Genomic DNA, 22,255 nt, shown 5'->3' with positions numbered 1-22,255 from the left:
CATGTATTTTGATATGTCAGCATGTTTCCACTAGTAAAACACAAAGTGGAGAAAATGACAGATTTAGAGTTGACACAGAAACCCGTGCACGTACGTTCTTATTCATGGAGGACTGTTTGTAAAAAGTTTCCACACAAATTGCTGAAATTATTATTATTATTTTTTTTTTTGGTTTATTTCTCAGAGACTGAAACTGAGCTACATTAAACCAGGGCAAGTATGCAAAACTGCACAGACACCTGGTATGTAATTACACCTTACACCCAGCCTTTCAATTCTTCCCATTTTACAAATTTAAATGTCATTTATCCCAGTCTCCTTTTTTGTCCTTTTAACTCATCTTTGACTCTCTTATTAAAAACATCAAAGAATAAAACCCTGTTTCTAAATTCCTGCTACTACTAACATATTTGCTCCCTTCCTGTTTCCTTAATTCTTTCACTTACCACAAATATTTCTCTCTGCCTGCCTCTTCTCTATAAAATCCTCCCTACTTCCCCCTCTTCTCTCCCAGCTTTCTTTTTCTTTTTTGCTTCAGTTAAGCAAGAGATAGTGCTCCCACCTGATCTCTGTTTCTAAAGCTACCCCAGTACTGACCTCATACTCAGGTTCCTGAGCCTGTGGGGTGTCTTGATGGTTGGGGGTTTCACAGTCGGGGCTGTAGTGTTCACAGTAGTCATAGGCTGCCCTGGGGTCTGCCACTATCAGCAGCTGCTGGATGTCACCCTGGAAATAAAGGAGAAGAAGACTTTCAGCGAAAGACAAGTCAACAAAGTTTTAAGACGACAGAGTCACGAATTAGGATGCACGTTTCCCTGCTGCAAATTCAATTACCAGACTTTTGTTTTATTCTGTGTGTCCCTCAACATAAACGTTCTGTTGAATAATTCACAATACTATATGAGTTGGCCAGTAGTGCTATTTAGTTCAGTGTAGTTTCTGCGAAAGCAGCTTTTTTCTAGTTTGGTTTGGCAAATTGCTCCAATACCAGGAAGCCTCAGACACTGCTGAGTAGAAGCTAGTCAGGGGCATGAAAAAGAGCTGAACAGACCACTTCCCATCTGCAGCTGGAAACAAAAAGCCCTAGCACAGTAGCCTATTCTATCATCATTTAATCCAGAATCCAGCCCACTAAGTTTAACTGTATTGTCCAGGTCTCTAAACAGTACAGAAGAGAATTTAAATAAATTAATGTTCCATGGGGTTTGCATTTAAGATTTTGCTTTTCACACGTTTCCCATTGCAGGATTACATCTTGGACCTTTTCAATCAATAATCCCTTTTCTTTCAATCATTTGTTTTTGTCAATCACATAAAGCTTATTGAAAAAAAGGAAAGAAAAACAAATTTAATGTCAAATCTTTCAGAGAGTTTTCTTTGCAGACACCACTAACGTTTCTTTCTCTTGTCTTTTTTTCCCCACATTTACAAATAGAAACCAAATGTTAACGCCCATGTAGCATACACCTATTTCTTCAGCTTTACACCAGCACAGTGATAATAAAATGTGACAATAAAACAACAAGGCAGATGTTGTGCAGTACCAGAGGCAGTAGTCTCTTGACTATTAATTAACTGCAACTTTATGGAATGAATCAAGGCTTTAGGGGAGTCTGTAAGCTTTTAAAAAGAGCTATTGTACAGTTCCCCCCCAACTCAGCCGTGAGGGACGGCAAGTCCCCTTACACAGCAGATAAATAACCAAGGTCTGTACTTATCTAAGGCTGTCTGTTTTTCATGAGCTTTTGGAAAAGGAAATTAGATCCCCGCTCCCAACTGTTTCATCAGCCAAAGGCTCTTTTTCCATGATCGTCTCCGAAGGAATTTCTAAACCAGGAACTGCTTTACTACTGATATGAAGTATTCTATCTATACCCATCTACCATATGGGCACCTCAGCTGACTTTTTCAGAATCCACATGGACTAAGAAATACAGTGGACAAACAAACAAGGAACATAACCTGAGTGCTGCATGAAGGTGAAGAGAGGCCACAAACAGGGTGGCCCCTAAAGAGGAAGCACATACATGCACATTGCATTAAATTACAAGAGGCAACATCTGTATAAGCTTAGATCTCTGGAACACATTAGAGACTATCCGCCCTGTGCTCCCATCATATGTGACCAGTATATTTCAACAGCCTATTAAACAACCAAAACAACAACTAACATACGTAAATAAATTTGACATATGGCTTAATGAAAGGATGTTAATGGCATATGTGCCATTTATTCTACAATTATCATAATTATGTTTGCCTATGACTCATTTGAAAATCCATCTTTCCATATGCATACATAGATTTCCCATGTAAAGACTGATAACCTGTCTAGAGAAAGAAGGTGCTGGTGGTAAATGTTGGTAAAGCAATAGGAAAGAAAGAGTTTACCTGCACCTGCTGTAACACTGACTGAAAGGAACAACAAAAGCTACAATGACAAGTCCCCCCTCAAACTAATACTCTAGCTGCTCGCTTGTTCTTTTTATAATTTACTACAAATGTATCCAAACTCAATGGTAGAAAATCAGTTAATAACACAGACATACTGATTTTAGCAGAACTTCTTTCTTATTTTCTCTTTCTTCTATGAGTAGACAGCAACTTTTCAATTTGATGCTTTCCCAGTTCCTTCACTTAAGCATAGTTTGTATGTTTAATCACAAGGAAAATAAATGGCACTGGACAAGGCAACAATATATTTACTATAACAAGAAAATATGCACGAGTCCAAAAATGTCACCCAGGGATTTTCAAAAGACCACACACACTTGGCCCATTTATGAAGCCTGACAGTGATTCAGTCACCCCCAAATTCCACAATCAGCTTCTCATTCCTTGCCCTCCTGCTCTACTCCACCCTGGATTTATTCCTTGTCTTCATCTTGGTGCATTTGTTGATGTTAGTGTCTGTATTGCATTGCACAGCTCTCTGGCATTTTTTAGTTCTTCCTCAGAGTTATAGGAATGATCCACAGCAATGGTGTGGATCTCCTCAGAGTTGGCATGGACATAATGGGATGAATCATCTGTCTAAGCCACACTAGAATAAATCAATGAATGGATCCGCGGACAATGTGCATGTGTGTGTAAAACAACGGCATCGACACATGTTAACTGTCATCTCCTGCTTTCACAGCAAACTTTAACCAAAGAGCAGGACATAACAAGACACTAAGAAAACTAAAAAAGGATGAGCCACTAATCAAAGAAAAGCTCTGCAAATTTATCTTTAATGCACAGGAAAACCATTTAATTCACTAAATATTTACACAAGAGTAAGGAAAATAAATGTGGGCTGTTTTGTTTCTTAAATGTGCACATTTCACATTTGATTTTAAGCAAAGAGGGATAAAACAGCAGACAGACACTCTAAGATGTCCTTGGGTCTATGACCAGGGAATTCTAACATCTGCTTCAAGTAGTCGCCCTTGCTAACAAGGAAAAAGAACTGCACATGGAAAATTACAGGCAGGCGGACGGTTTGTTTCTTATCTATAAAACCCATCCTTACTTTTTTTTGTTATGAAATATTTACTTTTCCTAGAAATGTTAGCCCTTAAAACTGACTTTCTTTTCTATGCAGATGACACCCACCTATATTTCCCCATAAAGTTTGGTGCTACAGATACATCTTGAATTATCTCCTGCTAAAGATTGGCCTCTTTCCAGTCCCTTTTAAACCTCAGATTTATTGTATGGGTTTGTATCAATTAGTTGTAATATTAGCTGCATTATTTAAAATGTTTTTAATCAGTGTGCCCCTTTTACGTTGCTTCAGAAATCTTTTTTTTTTTAATTGTTTATGTTAATGTTTTACCCTGCTTTGAAGTTTTAAACTGTTACTCTTTTGTATAATATCTTCTCTTTTTTCATAAAGCACGTTGTTTTTAACACAGGTATGGTGTTGATTCTGATGATATTTGATAATTAGCACGCATTTCTTCATCCATAAGTCTCAACATTCATTATTTATTTAATTTCATTGTGCATCCTTTTAGACATTATTCCTTCTCATTTCACATATATTTTTAAGACTGTGAAGACTTTTACTCTTAACCGTAATACTGCCTTGATTTTTGTTCCTGCAGACTGTGTATATCCGCAATTGGTTAAATAAAATGACATTGAGTCAGGCTGTGCAGGATATTAAATTCAAGGTGGATGTCCACAGTTTCTAAGAGAAATCTGTTTGTATTTAAAGTATTTAAAAATATGAAAACTAGAATGAACTGCAATCCTAAAACATAGACTTAATTCAACTTAATTTATGAGTTATTGCCAGAGAAAAAGACCTGTCCTATAAAGATGTGAATGTAGTGTGATGTAGTCTGGTATCTGTTCTGATTAGTCAATATAACGACAGGCTATTTTTCTTTGTCTTTGGGATTGAGTTTACCACCATATGCTCAATCACTTACACAAAAAGACTTGACCTTGTAAGCGTGCTAAGACATGATCCATAGTTTCCTCTATGACAGCAACTAAGTAGGTAAATATGACACTAAATGTTACTGCCTGTGGACAGGTATACCAGGTAGTTTTGACTTGTGGAGGAAAAATTAATACACAGAGAACACATAGTTATGAAAACACTATGTAAGCTAACAGCTAGCCTTACTTAACATAACATTTGGGGTGCTCCAAATATTTCACTGAGCCAATAAAACTTTTCACTGGAATTACTTTGTAGAATAAAATAAATAAAACTTCAATAAAACAGCAGCTGAACCTCTGAGGGCACCATGTCCATCGTGCATAGGTGTTATTACAGATGTTTTATCTTTTTAAATTAAAAAAAGCTTTTTAAATAGACACTGCATATAATTATTTTATTTTTTCTCACAGTAATTCACTCGAGTATTTTCTTTACTTAACTTCTCACACATACCTCGGAACAAGCTTGACATACTGATCATATGCAACGCCTATTTTTCCAAACTCTGGGGAGGGAATACATCTTGAAAGAGCAAATACACAAATGGAATTTCAAAACTGTACAAGTACAACAATTAACCAAGTAGCACAAAGGAGGAAAAGTGTATAATACTCTCCAGATTTCTTCCAGTATTTCATCAAATGCAGCCACTGTGGTCAGCGCAGGGATAATGTTTCTTCTCAAGCACTGGGGGCATACAAATGTCTTGCACCCGTCAAATATTAAAACATTTTGCCTGCCAGTAGCTCACAAAACTGTTGAACTATTTGAACCATCTGTTTGCCTTTCTGCCCACACTTTCCTCACTTCTTTCTCTGTCACTTTTTCCTTGATCTGCTCTTTTCTATCAGGCAGTTCTTTTTTTTTACTTTGCTCAAAATACAAAGGTAACAAATGGTGGGACTGAACTATATGCAATTATATATGTAACTAGGGCTAATTTATAGGGAAAATGCTACAGAACAAAAATGTTCTCATTTACAAATCACAGTGAACAAAAAACATAAGCAGTGACTGATGACATTCTCATCAACCCTGACATTAAATATGAACATTCCTATTACACAATCTTTACCAAAACATTTTGTGACAGATATTAGAGGGTGAAAATGACTGAGGTAGATGAGAAACACTCACAGCGCTCAACTTCTCTCAAGCCAGTCATAAACAATGATTCACTTTAAGCCTAAGAGCACATCAGACTCTTGTTATATTCCCCTGCCAAGGACTGTCCTGCTTGAGGGACAGTGTTTTGGAATGAAACACTGTCCCTGTGCAGCAATGACAGACACATACACAAACCATCTCCACCTCTCTCCGCCTCTCTCTCTCCGACATACACACATGAACGCTCACACTTTTTCGCACAAAACAACACAAACGTAAACACGGAGACAGACATCTGGCACAAACAAAGAATCCTTTAAAGTCTGAAAAGTCGATTTGCGTAAAAACAAGAAGAGGAGATGATTTTACTTTGAATATCTTGTGGCTTTTATTTCAAAGAAGAGAGAGGGGGAAAAGGCATTTGGAGACCCGGTCAGTGAGCATATCTCTTAAACAGCTGTGCAATCCTAGCCAAGAATAAGCACACACTGATCATATTTTCCCCTAGCGTTCACTCTTCGGTGCGCTTCCAGCTTTGACACCTGCTTATGCAATCTACTGCAGTAAGGTAACCTACTCACAGTAACTGGAATGAGAAAGCATCACCAGTGTAATTACACATAAACACAAGCGTTTTTTGCTCAACAGCCACAATTAGTATTTTAGATTGAAGAAGACTGTTCAGTCTAAGAAGATTGTTTCTTAGAATTGCACATTATCAAATCTGTTAACCTATCTGAAGGTTTGCTGCAGGTAAACTAAGTGTGAGTCTATGGTGTCCACTTTTTGTGAGTGTGAGACCAAAACGTGGACACCATAGCTTAATAGAACTTTAAATAAATGGAAACAAATTACATTCTGTTTCTTTATGAACAAATTATCTATTTAAAACACGTGGAGCAACTTCGAGAAAGTTAATTAATGAATTTATCTATATCTGAAGCTTTAGAGGATTTGGTAGGCATCCTTTAAAACTTCAAAGCAAGTCAGGCGTAACTCTTACTCCCAGCCGTCACGCTACACTAAGGTGAATGACTCATAGCTCTGTATTCAGTATACAGGCATGAATGTTATCAGGCACCTCTTAGAGTGAAAGCATTTTTTAAAAAACACGTCTTCTCCACCAGCTATGTAATCAAGTCAGATAGAAATCCAACTGAAATGAATTCAACATTTTAGAGTGAAAACATCATATTTGGTGTACCTCCACAAATTTTTAACATGAATACATTTTATATATAAAAGACTATGAAAGAACTGGTCTGCTGATTGCAAAGCTGTTTCAAATTTTCACAATACATTTATCGAGATAGTCCGGAAAGTCTTCTTAAAGTTTCCGCAGCCTACAAGGTATTCTGTGATATGCCTATAACAACTGTAAATTTACAAAGAATCCCAATGCACAACTTAATGAGCAAACTCTAAACATAGCACATGGCTTTCATATACTTTCAAACACGCTTTTATCTATAGGAATATGCTAACAAACATCTTTGTGGCCAGTAAGAATTTTTTCCAAAAACAGTGCAGCTTGCCCACAAGTAGCAATTTTAAAATCAACACGTCTTATGTTATTACACTTGAAGTGGAAATAATTACAGCTTAAGATACAATTCTAGCTGGAGCTTACTGTGTGATGCACTGATCAAAAACACCTTGCAAATCATAAAAAACGTCTTGGAACACAAGGAATCATTTTCTTCTTTCTAGGTTTTACAAAGAGCGCATCCTAAATTGCTCTGTAATTTAATATCATTTAGCTTATTGTATTTTGAAACAAAGAACACTCACACAAGCCAAATGAGAACTATTAAATCAGACTTAAAAACAGAAAAGAATGACTGTGGTAAGTTTTCACTTTATCCCCTTTAATCTTATTCACCTTAATTATATTAACCAGAAATCACTCTGGAATTCATTCATTCATTATGACCTAAAACTAATTTATTTCATTATAGTTAATGACATATGCATAAAAATAAAGCTGTAAATTGACATGGGGAAAAAAATATAAGTGAAGAGAAGCAACATCACAATTTCAAGTGGTTTCACTGTGGAAAGGCATCTCTGACCTAGAAGCAAACTTTTTGCTGACTGCCCAACTTAGCAAGCATTCTACATTCAGCTAGCCTTCAAGCAAGCCTAATGCGTTTCATGCCATCATTTATTTCACATCTGCTGCTGAGCACAAAGTTACCAGTTCCCAGAACCATTTTATCACTGTCCTCTTAATTTTGATTCTGCTTCTCACAGTTACTGATCAGTTGTGACACAATTAATTCATAAAAAAGCATAATATAATTTAGGCAGTCGACATCGAACAGACCCCTTTATTTCCTTTGTAGTTAAATATCCAAATCAAATTAGTGCTGAGAGAAAAAAAAACACATTGAGTAGCACACTGTGCGAGTAGCCTTCACAATTACATTGCCTATGGCTCTTGCCAAGTATACAAAGCCAATATTGTTGTTCTGGCCAATAAAATTCCCTATTATATATATGCACACAGAATGAAAGGCAAATAAAATGTCTGGCCTTAAAGCTTTTGGACTCTAAGTATTACAAACTAAAATTGTCACAGCGTTAAATGGAAATCATTGAGAATAATACTCACAATGTGCGTGCAATTAAGCTTAAACAGAAAAGAGAAATTGTTGGCATCTAGGTCAGTTTTCTGTAATAGTTTCAAGGCATAATGAATGCAATCTATTGGTGAATGTCTACATTACACATATGTAAGACATTCCTGTTGGAATTATGTGTAAGCAGGTTTTTACCTGTATAGCACTGAATTTTTGCAAACTTTGTACACCCATAACTCGATAAAAATGATCATACTCTATAAAAAAAAACTGTACTCAAGTCTTCTGCCCAGATCCAGCCTAGGAAAGCATTAAAGCAACAATATGACTGCAACAGGCTTGCAGCTATTCACACACCACATGGTATAAGTTTCTCTTGTCTTATCGTCTAGCTTGCTGTAAAACAAATTAGTCCCAAATTTGACAACGGTCTTTTAAATCATTTCACAACATAAACACCACCAACCACACAGAGAAAATACTTCAGGTGAGAAGATATTCAATATGGCCGTCATACCTCAAAGACCTCTTCATCTAGGATTCGGGTGCCAAAGACTGTGATGCCCTCTGTGCTGATAATGGCATGGTCACTTCTGGCGAGTGGTCTTGTCACCTTTTTCTTACAGTCCACAATGATGGTAACGCTCTTCTTCTCCACACTGATAGCTACGCGATGCCATCTGTTTAACAAAGAAGGACATCAGAAATACAACAATGACCCTCTGAGTTTTAGGAAAACTGCTTCAGTCCACGGCTAAGGGAATAGTTAACATTTAGTTTAGGAAGTGGGAACGCTTACCAGTATTTGCTATCACATCTGGAGTTGGATTTGAAGCTCTATATGATTATACTGGTAAATACAGTCACAGGACTTATTAGCTAGATCAAGCTAGTACTGGTTTAGACCTCTGTTTGCCTTCAAAACTGCCTTAATTCTTTTGAGGCACAAATTTGACAAGGTGCTGAAAACAGAGATTTTGGTCCATATTGCTAGGACAGCATCCATCATATGTATCTCACATTTCACTACATCCCAAACATGCTCTATCGGACTAAGATCTTTAGGTCAGTACAGTGAACTTATTCACTTGTTCAAGAAACTCATTTGAGATTATTTGAACTTTGTGATGTGACACACTATCCTGCTAGAAGCAGCCATCAGAAGATGCATACACATTGATCATAAAGGGATACTAATGGTCAGCAACAACACTTGTAAATGATGCTGCTGCTTCCAATCAGATCAAAGCAGGCCATTCTCTCTAAACCCTATAGATTATTGTATATAGGGAAATACCACTAGATCAACAGTTGCTAAAATATTCAAACCAGCCCATCTGGTACCTACAACCACACTGCCTTTCGTCTCCATTCTTATGCTTATTTTAAACTTCAACAGCTTATCAGGATTAGCTGAAGTTCAAAAGCAGTTGAGCTGGTCCACTGAACAAAGTGGCCGATGACCGTATGTAGCTTAGCTTAACTTAGTCTAATGTGTAGAAGGATAAAACAGCTAGCCTGGCATCAATGTACCAGCTTGCACTGGCACAGTGCTATTTGCCCTGTGGCATCTGGAGAGCTATGCATAAATTTCCAAGAAGTACATGCAAAAGTTGATTTTGGTTAACTATGAAAGTATTCTTCAGTTTTTGCCAGAAGAGCATGTGAGTATTTTCAAACTAGTTGGACTAGTCCTACGAATTGATCCACATTGATTGAGCTGTATATTTTCACTATTTATCATCAACAAAGAACAACTCATGAAATCGCTGCAAGGCATTTCTGTTGGCATTTATATGAAAGATTGCTGGCAACTTTTAACAATGATTTGTTTCAGCTTCATTGGACAGCTATGAGAATCCTGTCCTTTGCTGCATATCAGTGTATAGCAGTGTAGCTGTAAATAATTTAGAAAGGCTGTCATTAAATTGTTGCCAGCAATTTATTTGCCATTACTGTCTGAGTTGTTCCATATGGTGTTAATGACTGAACAACATATGATGATAATAAATGTGCAGAGCTGCGTGTCAGTTTACCAGGCTGGAAGAGTTAAGTATGCAAGAGTGCCTGAGAAAATAGTTTTAACAGAGCGGTTCTGCTTAGCACAAAATATAACCTGAATCTTTTAAAATAGAAAAAATTACCCTAAATGTACTGCTTGTGAGCTAACCTCACAATTTCCATAACAAACAAACTCCAGATTCTGAGATATCGCTGAGATAATGGGATAACTGCACGTGGCATAGAAAAGGTACTATTTAGGGGACACAAAAGTCTTTCATCTACATTTTCTCTTCTAGTGTGTTAAAGCGCTCCGTCACTTACTTGCCATCAGAAAGTTTGACAGAACGGAACAAAGGGTACTCGTCTGGGACAGGCTTGCCATGCTGGTCCTCATATTGGAAGATAGGGGAACGGCCCACCTCTACTCCAAGCTGCTGCACGCCTTGCTGGTTGTACACAGAAAGCAGGAAGGACTGGAGGCCAGCCTTGGGCTTGATGGTAAACACTATAGAGAAATCCTCTGGGAATACCCCCCCTAAAGGTGGAACACGTAAGAGAAATAGTGGGCTGTCACATTAGTAAAGATGAATATAGAGTTTATATAGTCCTAAAATTGTTGAAATGAACATGTTTTACACCAATATTCTGATTAAGAGCAATGTAACGATAAAACAGCAGACATGAAAGCTACATAGCAGAACTAAGATAGTTTTAATAGTTTAATAAAAAATATCTCTTATGGAACTTTTGGCCAGGAGGGTTTTCTTCATTTCTGAATCAAATGAAGTGTAGTGACTAGCTGGCAAAGAAGAACAATATATGTCTTTATTATTTCATTTGTTTGGTGTTTATCAACACTTCTTTTTGCCATCTCACTGTGTACAATGATATAATGAACATAAACAGAAGGACATGATAAATTAACAAACATGTCAGTGTTTTTACTTGCTCATGGGCAAAGAGTGTGTATTTTGCTAGTAATAATTAAAAACTTTCAAACTGTCCTCCCTTAAGAAGCATTTGTGCTACTGGAGACTTCCTTTTACCTTGTGCCCTGTCTTACAAACCTTCTTCTGATGTTATAACTAGGGCAATTGTATTGTAATGAGTAGAGAGAACTGCTTTTGCTCCAACTTTCTCTCCTCAGATTAACCCACAGAGTCTAGACCACTGGACGCGAGTCCGTTTTACTGGGGAAGTTAAACGAAACCTTGGCATGTCCTGAAAGGCCTTGGTAGTGGTGATGCAGCCGTATTAACTTTACAAGGGCTATAAATACAGCAACTCAAACAAATGTCATATTTTTTGTGAACATAATAGTTTGGTTCAATGAAAAAATAACTAATACTAGCCAAATAAAAGTCCAATTATTCTGACTGAGGACATTTTGACACTTTACTTCATGACACCTCCAACACCTCACCTCTCAGGCTCACTTATATTACTCAAGTTTCCATTAGTGAACATGAGCATGCTGTCCAGTTAAGCCAAAAATTACACAGGCTTATTTTCTAATTCCTTCAATTACTGCATTTTAGTCTTTCTTTTTGCTCTTTGAAATGTAGCCAGATTCAAAAAGAGTAACACACACTGCACTGACTGGGACATTTCATTTCACAGCAATGAATCCCTAATAAATTTCTCTCACTTTGCTGGAAGTCCATTTTGAGTAAGTAAGCAACTGGGGACCATTTCTAAACTTTGCCCTAGTAGTAAATGAATAACAGGCCGCAAAGGGAGGCATGATTTGTTTGAGCAGCCATGCAAGCAGCAGTGGTATATTATAATTTGGGGGACTAGAAAGAGATCTCATATTTTTTTCCAGATTAGCTTCTCCTCACTGCCTCCCTGTTAAATCCAGAGGTCTCAGTGTGCAGCTCTACTTGTGGTTCCTCAAGCTTGCAAAGGTAGATTGGGAGGCAGATGCTTCAACATATGGTTCTCCTGCACCAAGCTTCCAGTTTGGGTTTGAAAAACAGACTTCCTACTTCTGAAAGTCAGTTTAAATTTTGCTTTTTGATAAAGGATATAGTTAAGTCTAAATCAAGTGAACGATCCCTTCATTGGAGATACTCTATTGTGGAAACAGACACTGTGGCCCTAGCCCAGATTCATTCCTATTTGACTCCTTTCACTTCCCTGTGACAGGGTGTAGGTTGGTGCATTGTAAAGTCTCTTTGAACAAGTCCATATGGTTACAAAAAAGTGGCAGGCACATGGATGTCTGCTTAGAGCTTCCTGTTCACCAACTGATGACAAAATTTATGCCACTCAGACCCAAGAGAGGCCTAGTAAACCTGCAGATGGGGAAACTAGAACACACGTATTAGTTTTGCTGCTATAAGCTCAGGCTGCTGGGGAACTTCCTATGATACACTGAGCATTTCCGCTTCCCCTTATCACTCTCCATACTTTTATAAGTCACTCCTGCATGTGAATACATTTTGTCTTCTCTCTCCCATAGGTTGTCCTATGTTTTACAGGAACACCATGATTTTCTAATATTTCAGACTTAAAAAATCAACTAAAAATTTGACATTTGGCAAATTTGCTTCTGGTAGTAGACAAAAGGTTTTGTTCTCTGCAATTGATTACTGAAATTGGGATTTGCCGACTTTTGTTTAAAATCTACTTCCTAATAAAATAAATGTGGCCTCTCAAAAACAGAAGGGCAACACACTCCAAATGCACATACAATATGAAAAACCCTTCTAAATTTCACTACCTTAACCACAGACTGAGCATCCGCATCTGCCAGCAATCAAACTTGAGGAAAGACACTTTGTTGGACAAGATCAGTGTACAAAACAATAGACATGCTTTTGTTGGGTTTTTTTGTAACAGATTTGTCAGTTTTACCAAAATATCAAATAACAAAAATCTGGTGCTGCTCCACTTACTTTAGCCATGTGTTTACACACACCATTGTAGATTACCATCCCCTATGGGTTCTTGGAGCAAACTGAAATTCATTGGCATCCTCTAGAAAATGATTCTGGAAAGTCTGCACTGGATTTTAAATGACAGACTTTAACACTAAAGGGTTTTATGAGTCATTTATCAAATCATTCTTTGTTATTTCTTTGTGAAATACAATCATCTTTAACTCTTTTTTTAAAACTTTGTTATTCAGTGGTTCAAGAAAATAAAACTTAATCATCATAGTTTAATCAAAACAACAATTGCCTTGAGCAGCCATGCAAGCACCATAGCTTCACAGATATCTGCCACCCTAACACTTTTTTCTCGGCTAAAATCTCTATGCCAGCATTGGATGAAATTCCATGATACATTCATTTATTTTCCACGTTGGATGAATTCTAAAAACTGCTAATTTGGCAACATTTCACCCCCAAATTGGGTCAGAATTACAATGCCTTTGACCTAAAAGCACCAAAACTTTTTAAATCAACCTTACTTACTCAACCTTACTTACTTAACATTACACTTTACATTACACTTTACATCACCTGATGCCTTCAATTGCAATAATTTTACAATGCAAATATTAGCAGTTGTCTAGAAAGCCTCACAAAGTATCTAGTATTGTTGTACAATGTTAGTTGTAGCTTATCTGACAGGAAGGCTATTTTAAGTGCCTCTCTGTACAAGTTTCTGTTAAAAGGTTTTATGCAATATGATGGCAATTTCCATTACTAATATCTGAAATGAACTGGTCAAATTATGTAAAAACAGTCAAATTAAAGTGTATATTCCACACTACCACAAACATATATGATCAATAAAATAAAGTTCTCAACAACTTGTGTAATCCTCAAGATTCATTTTATAATCATTCTATGGTCTCTAGCATTTAAAATTGGGAGTGTTTGTTTGTTTATCTGCTTTATGGAAGACCTACTATTGTACTACTGTTTCAGTTTCAGTGTAAATGCTGAGAAGTGAGGAGTTTACCTGGGAAAAGCTGCTTAGTCGGAGCACTGAGCTGAGCCCTTTTTCCCACTCGATAAGCTACGTCGGGTTTGGATCCTCTCCGCACTGTGCAGAAGCCTGCTGTTTTCCTTATTCCTTCAGGAGAGCTCTGAAAGTCCAGCACCTTCAGTACATCCACTGGTTCAGCTGTAGAGAGAGAGAACAATGAATTGATAAAAAATCATCAACAATTTTTCTTATACAACAATTAGTAATGCACTAAAACACAATTTTTGCAACCACAAAAAATAAAATCATTACTTTATTAAGACTCTAAAATGTCAATGTGAAAATAAAACTCAAAATCTATGTCAGATTTTCATGTACAGTTGTAAATTTTAGTAGTTGTAAATAAAACTACTTCCATGATGAGAAGCTACCCTGTAAATGAGATACTGTTACAAAGTTGCAACTCTTAAAAGTTGAGTGAATAAGTGAGTCCCCAGTCTGAATGACCATATCGCCAATTGCTAAACCTATACTAAGTGCTGCTGCTATGTAAATATAAGTAGTTACATAAAATACCAGTTGAACAAAATGAAAGCTGAGCTGATTTATTGATTAATTGAATTTTTATTTTATTATGTTTTTAGTGTCTATGTTGCATGTAACTTTACAGTACACTATAAGCATAGTTAACAGAAAGTCTAATTCAACTTGGCATTTTGATGATAAATCAGCATTTACACCCATTACACCCCTTGCTTTTTCAAGTACTCTTGGCCAAACCTGTCAGTTCAACCAGTTGTTGCTTTATGAGCTGCCTTGGCAGAGGAGCAATAAAAATGTTAGGAACCAGCAGACATAATTGCCCCCCTCCTTACCTCCCCGGTTACCCCCACAGCTAAAAGCCACAGCATCTATGGGATGATAAAAATCATTGCTGCTGATCACAGGGTCTTTGGAATAAGGAGAACACAGCAAGGGGTAGCTTTACAAGCTTCTTAACACTACTAAGCTCTTTTCTATCAATGGATCTGAAAGTCAGAGGTGAAACTGCACAGAACAGCTATAAAAACTATTTCCCATTTGCTCTCTCTCCTCCAATTATCAAACGCTTACTCCAGCCTAGTCTTTTTTTTTCGCATGTCTCCTTCTCAAACTGTTTTTCTTCTTAAAACCCTATCTTGAGGTACATTATTAGTTACACTGTAATTACAGGGGATTTAGGTAGCCTAATAGTCTATCTTTAAGGTTTGTGTATAAACGGAAGGGTTGACGTCCAGAAGAACGTAATTTGTGGATTAATGCATATCTGCCCGAGGCTGCATTTGCTGAAAAATATACAGTAAGAATAAGTCAGCATTCAAAGATAATTATGAGTGCTGTCTTGCATGGGAAAGTAAATGGAAGAAATGTGTAGGCCTATCAGCACCAATGCAGTCCATTCATTTTACAGACATTCAATACTGCAACATTACTTTCTGACCGTATTAAAACAACGATATGTGTTTTTAAGGCTGGCTTACATAGTGTATTTTAGACTGACACACAAAACTCAAGACGTATCTACAAAAAGCTAATATTACCCTTACCATCACACCCTGACTTCATCAATCTTGTGCTGGTAATGGACAGCTCAAATTTCAAATGCAGGTGCCAACCAGTTACACAGAAGCTATTTGAAGGTAATATTAGCTAACATTAGCTACTGGTAATACCATACCAGCAACAACAAAACCCCCGAAAGTAGTGGAACAGCTTTAATGTTTCAGTCCTAAATATGTTGTTTTCTTTCAAAAGTTACATAGCCTGGCTTTATATAAGAAGTCAGTAATAAAGCTATGATTGATTTTTTAACATATGTTTGCTAGCGCTACGTTTGAAGTTTTAGTTGCTAATAATATGCAAGCATTTCACAAAAATTTAAATATCAAACACTTCCCATAATTTAGCTTTTTTTAATGACACACACCAAATGTTATATAATCTCTGCACAGTAATTGTTAGTTTGCTGAGACAAATTAAAACTTGAGCGCTACAAATGTTCTGCAGTATTGGCGAGAAACATGTTTTTAACCAAATCTTAATGAAACATTAAAAGTGGATATTTAATTTTCAAAGGGGACTATCGTGCTTTTGCTTATTTTCTGTCTTGTATGTGTTGTTATAGTGGGTGTTACAATGAGGTATTTGCAAGTAATCCCTATGAGCCAAAAGCACAACCTTCCAGGAGCTCCATTTCATATGGTTTTCTTTCTACTCCGGGCAGATTTGCCTAATATGGTCATTTCAGGTGCACAGTTTTTTGCTGTAAGCACAGATGCCCCAAACCTCTGCTGAACACACCTTGGAAGGGCCAACCAATCAGACGAAGAATAGCTGGTCTAAGGAAGTATTTAGGAGCTCAAACAGATTGTTTCAGATACTGAATAAACTAAGCAAATTGTGAAACATGCACTGATAGTTGGTAGACTCTATGAATAAAAGCGCATAGGTTGAAATAAGCAAAATAGGTCCCCTTTAAACTTAGGTTCAGCACAGTTGAATGGTCATTACAAACCAAGTATATACACTTTCCTTTAACAGCTACAGAAACCACAGAAATAAAAACCAGGACAACTGTGTCCAGATATCACACAACACATTTGTCTTTTGAATGAGTGAAGGAGACGGATGTGTCCTCTTCAAAGGCCCAGTAATGATAAACAATGTCTGAATGGTCAGCTTAAAATCTCACAGGGACCAGAAGGACTTTAAAGAAAGGGAGATAATAGGCTTAAAGGGAACTCTCCCTTGCCAGGAAAAAAGCCTAGATTAATGTGTTTGATACTGGCAAGAAAACTTTGTGGGAAAATTATTAAAGGGGATCAGACAAAAGCCTTTCATGAAGTTTACAGTGCCGAAAGTCTCCTCATTGAACTTACACTACTCAGCTAAACTCTATGACATGGGAGGGAAATTTGGTTAAAACATATGAAGTAAAGCTCAAAATAGCACATACATCATATTTCAATAACTTTAATGTAAAGTTTCATAAAAACAACCATTTGTTGTTGTTTTTTTATTATTTTTTAGGCAAACCACAGCCTAATTTGAATTGGCCTTTCACCATACCTTTAGATTGTGGCTTTTCTCAAAACATAAAAACATAATGCTGAAGGAATTATTATATAAATATTCAGCTGTACATTTTCCATTTTTTTAGTCATGTGGCACAAAAAGACAGGAAGTGCTGATGTAGCAGCTCCTGTTCACTTTTAGGAACCAAGAAAAGGTCTAATGGGTGGTGCTATAAGTCGACATGCTGAAACCATTATGGCTTTTTATACTGGCACCACTCCCTGTAGCCCCCCCTAACTAAAACATACACGAGACTAAAGTGAGAAGGCCCCATCCCTGTAGCTACTTCTCCCGTGACCAGAAAAATAACAACTTGAGTGGAGAATCAACTCGCTCATGCTCAGGGGTCGGGTCTGAAATTTTAGATCACGCGAAGCTTTCCAGATCTGCTCCTCGAGGCATTTATGCTGATATTGCTCCAGATAATCTGGTGCCATAGTGCACAATTCTTGAATTTCATTTGTTGAGCATGTGTTAGGCAAGCTGCTCTACTGAAAATCTATTTTTTTTTAAGTTTTTTTTATTTTTGCTGACACTGCACAAAAAGCACTTTAACAGACAGAGCGACTTCTGACTCAAACACAGACATACTTAAAAAAAAAAAAAAAGAGGAACTGACTGCCAGGTTTTAAACCTCACAAAAAATGCCTCATAAAAAGCAATACAGTCTGTGGCTCTTCTGAGTATTGTCCCAAGTACAGAGCTACTGGTTCTTGAAAAAAGTAAAGCTTGGACTAAAGGTCTCTTTGTGAGTTTCAGAATGCCTTTCTGCATTACTGCATACCTCAAGGCCTCATATATTCCAGATGTGCTGAATTGGCCAGGAACCCCCCACAGACCCACCCACCAGCATCCCATCACCCCCCTGTCCTCCCCCAAACTTTTCAGCTCCTTTCCTTCCACAACCATTCTTTCACAGAAGCCCTGAAAAACGGGCAATATCCCAAAACCCTTAAAGATCCCAAATGAGTGGGCACAGCTTCATCCTACCAAGGAGGTCGAGCCAACATAGCGTATACTGAAAAAAGATTCCCATCTTTCCACCCTAAAAAGAAATAAACCATATTCTAATGATAAGGATGTAAAACCACAAGAGAGAGAAGACAGTTCTCTCGTGCTAAAGGTACCAACGCAGTTTCAGACTCTCCACAGTCTAGTCTGAGGGGTAATTTGTCGGTCTCTATGATTTTTAATGACAGATCTTCTTATTTGCTGTCTGGGACCTGTGATATACTATCTGTCATGTTAACGATCTACTAACATAACAAACTTTGGTGATTCTTCCTCAGGCAATAAAGCGTGCAGTAACATGAAAAACCTCTGTTACATTCATTAAAGCATTTTAACCAGCAGACTCTAACACTATGAAATACATTTTTTTGGCAAAATGTCCAACTCTCCTCATCCCAAAACTTCTCAGAGCAATACATTTTGATGTTTAAGTTTAGACTTGTGATTAACTTAATCTGTGACATTCTGACTTAATGTCTTTTGTGGCTCTGTGGTCATGCAGCGGCATCTTGGGATGACTTGTCGGTCTTTTTCGTGTCACTGCCATCTACTGAGAGTTGGCAGCATAGGCAGCAATTAGTGTACACTGGAAACCCTGTAAATGTTTGCTAGCACATCATGCAATTATGGTGAGTTTAAATATCTGTCAGAATGAAGGAAGATGGGCAGTGCGAAAGCTGTGCCACTTAGATATTTGCTTTCATAATCTTTTCATTTTGCTTCTCTGCAATTTTCCCTCTGCTGAATCACTTTGTTGTGTATCACAGTACACAAAAACAATGATGAATGATGATGGATTTAGACAGTGGTGGGCTTGTCCAGTTAGCATAAATTAGCCAAAATTACGTGTTACAATATATCATCTTCTGATTAGCATTTTTATATAGCCACTTAAGACACATTTTTATTTTCTGTCGCCATCTGAAAGGATCAATAATCACATATCTGGTATCAAAATAATACAAGTGTTTAAATAAGTCTACCCAAACAGATGCATAGTTCTGAAACACACACAAATTTATCTTGGCAAAAGCCACAGTTCACTATGAATACCTATGTGATTTCATTTGATCTTCAATTTCATCGTTTTTATGACCCACATATGTATTTTCAAAACAAAGAAAAATACTCCTTTCTTTTTTCCACCTCCCTCCCCTCCCTCTTCTTTTTCCCCCTCCTTGGACTAGGAGCCCAGATAATGTGGAAAGATGGTGATCCTTCAGGCCAGAATATGAGTCTCCCTCCCAGATTTCCACAGTCTCGTGCCCAGTTATTATATAAACTTACAAAACCCATCACAAAACCTATATGTTTAAAATTATACTGTGCTACTGTAAACTCCGTTGACAGCGGTCAGACTGTGAAATAAACATGGTAGGCTACAGCTTATCAATCAAAAGAACCAAAGTTTTCACACATTTAAACCATTTTGTGGATTTGATTAAAGCATTGGACTCTTGCTACATATTTATGCTGTAAAAACTTAAAGCATTATCCGTGGGCTCCTGGTCATTACTACCTAAAGTCGAGCGTAAAATTTCTGCGTAAAACCTGCAGTTTATTTTGTCTGAAGAAGGATTTAAGAGCCCTCTCTGACCACACCTGGATGGCATCCATCACTCACTCACATACTCAGAGGAAAGGGACATCTTCGCCTATTTGTGCCAAGAATCCACTCTATACCACTTGCGCTCTTGAATGATATATAGCTTTGTTGATGACTTTAAAGTCGTTTCACTAAAACTATATAACTCTCTATATGTAGCTTTAGATAATTATACAAAGTTCAGACACATGTGACCGGGAAGACCACCTTAAAGATTCTGAAATCTTGAATATGTTGGAAAGTCACATGATACAGCTTCATTTTGGTGTCAGCATGCTTATGAAAAGAAGAATCTTTGGAATTCTTATGATACTTCTGACAAATGTATTTACGTTTTTTAAATAATATCTTTGACAAAAACAAACAAATAACAAAACAGGCAACGAGATGGAAAATGTTTACTTGGCAACTAAAAATGTATATAAACTGAGTTAAGGTGAGTTTAAGTGATGGCGCCCGGGCATTAATTGAAATGAAAGCTGAGACCGTTTATAGCTACCGACTAAGCCTACTGGCATCTGGGCTGCCTGCCAGCATGAGGCGCTTTCAAACTGTCAGGGATGCCCTAGACCCGGCACAGTGACTGAGGTGTATAGGAACAGCATCTTACCTGCTCTGACATTGGCAGCCTGGAGAATTAAAATAACTGTGACCGTAACGATTAGCGTTGAATCCCATAGCCACCTTTTCGTTTTCCACCTGGTGGTCCATCTTTGCATCTCCATGGTGAGCGCCCCCAGCTATACGGAAAACGGGCGACTTTCTTTACAATTTGATCCCGTCGACAGTCCACAAAAATGTGCTTATACTACAGCGCCATGTGGGAAAGTACAAGGATGCTTCTTACAGCCAGACTGGGCCCTTCAGATCCGATTCCCCTTTAGCCCAGCTCTCGCACTGGTGGCAAAGGGCTTTCATGAAAAAAGCGCAAGCCACTTCGTTCCCTGAGAGTTGTGCACCGTGAGGAGGCTGGACTAACGCCGCAACACTGAACCTGAACCGGCTCTGAGATACTGACATTGGAAAATCCTTCCTTCATCAAATCACCAGTTGGGAAAGTTGTCTCGGGGCCCGCCCCTTGTGCTTTGGATGAGGTCTAAACAGCAGCACGTAGAGCATCACTACATCCCAGTGCAAACTAATTATAGGAGACAGTACATGCCCTAGAGATACTACAGCCCGACCGTCTTAGTAGCATCCATCCTTAAACACTGTACTTTATGGAGTTATGGAAAAAAAAGAAGGGGGAAAAAGCGGCAAATAAGGAGAATTCCCTCATTTCCTAAATTTTAACCTGAAAGAAAAGAGTTTATATTAATGATAGAGGAGTAGGAGATACAGAAGTGGATGCACTAAATGCAAATGAAGCTGTGGGGTGGAGCTGTTATTTTAGACGTTTCCTGAAAGCAAAAGAATGTGAAAAGAGTATGAATAGCTCCAGCATGGGCCAATGGTTAATATAAAAGCTTCAGTGGCCAAAATGGAATATTTTCCAGACTCCAGGAGTTTCCTCCGGAGCACTTAGATTTTCTTTCGGGGTTTTTTTTTTCCTGCTGCCTGATAATTAATGGCAAACGATGACTGGAACAAGGAATGGGAGCACAGGTGGAAACTATAGTTTCCCTCCTGATTTGTTTTTTCTTGTGTGCCAGACAGATTTAACAGTACAATGGAAACCATTCTTGAAGAAACCACATTTTATAACATTTGTCAGCACAAATATTTACTTATCACAATGTAGGAAGTAGAGCTATCGGCGAGAATGTTCAACCTTGTTTTAACCTCGATCAAGGCAAAGAGCCCTCTCTGCTCATATATTTGATCTTTCCTTTCCTCTCAGGTGGGAGTGGGCAGGCTCCACCCTGGATTATGCCTGCTGTTGGATCCACCTGTTTTTCTGCTCTTTAGCTGATGCACCTGTTTTTCATCTAATCATAACTCAACAGCACTTAAAGACCATCTCAAACAACTATTCTCTGCCAGTTTGTTGTCTATGGTTGCACTAATCAGGCTCTCTAATGCGCTTGTCTGTGTTATTTTGCAAGCTGCCTGTGCCAACATCATCTCTTTCGGTTTCAAGTAGTTTCATCCTATCAGCCAAAGAGCTTTCCCTCTGGATCAGACTCATCTGCCTTTTTTGTTCTTGCAAAAAAGGAATTGTGGGTTACTCACATACCTGTCCACTCTACACTGACCCCTGTCTTCTGGATCCTAAAAAAGTATTCATCTATCCATACATGGAATGGCCTTCTGGATCCTGTGTTTGAATGTGCATTGCATTTAAGATGTTCCCTAAGCCAACACTACCACCATTGTAGTTTTTTTAAAAGGCACAATTAAAAACTGGGAAGGTTAGTAACATCATTCCAGTTCTTCCTCACGTTCCCAGGAATTACTGTGCCAAATTCCATGGCAATCCTTCAATTACCAAAACAATAAACTGGGATAAAAAATATCAAATCCATGGAGGTACCTAAAGGTTCAGTTAAATTTTCATGCCTGCCTAGTTGA

General features: G+C 37.8%; 1 protein-coding gene across 1 annotated transcript in view; it reads right to left on the bottom strand.

The window, feature by feature from the left end:
• The window catches only part of col11a1b (collagen, type XI, alpha 1b), an 81,809-nt gene extending 61,041 nt beyond the window's left edge, over positions 1-20,768 (bottom strand). The window contains exons 1-5 of the mRNA XM_084911862.1: positions 20,355-20,768; positions 14,047-14,211; positions 10,453-10,666; positions 8,645-8,807; positions 598-726 (exon numbers count right to left, since the gene is read on the bottom strand). Coding sequence (XP_084767988.1) covers positions 598-726; positions 8,645-8,807; positions 10,453-10,666; positions 14,047-14,211; positions 20,355-20,469 — 786 coding nt within the window. The 5' untranslated portion in view covers positions 20,470-20,768. The remainder of the gene's footprint in view (positions 1-597; positions 727-8,644; positions 8,808-10,452; positions 10,667-14,046; positions 14,212-20,354) is intronic.
• Positions 20,769-22,255: the final 1,487 nt, after the last annotated feature.

This window comes from Perissodus microlepis, chromosome 18 (assembly GCF_051167445.1).
Source record: "Perissodus microlepis isolate ML-2025 ecotype Zambia chromosome 18, ASM5116744v1, whole genome shotgun sequence".
NCBI classification, from domain to species: domain Eukaryota; kingdom Metazoa; phylum Chordata; class Actinopteri; order Cichliformes; family Cichlidae; genus Perissodus; species Perissodus microlepis.
The sequence above is the reverse complement of the archived record's forward strand: the minus strand, read 5'-3'. Positions and strand labels throughout refer to the sequence as shown.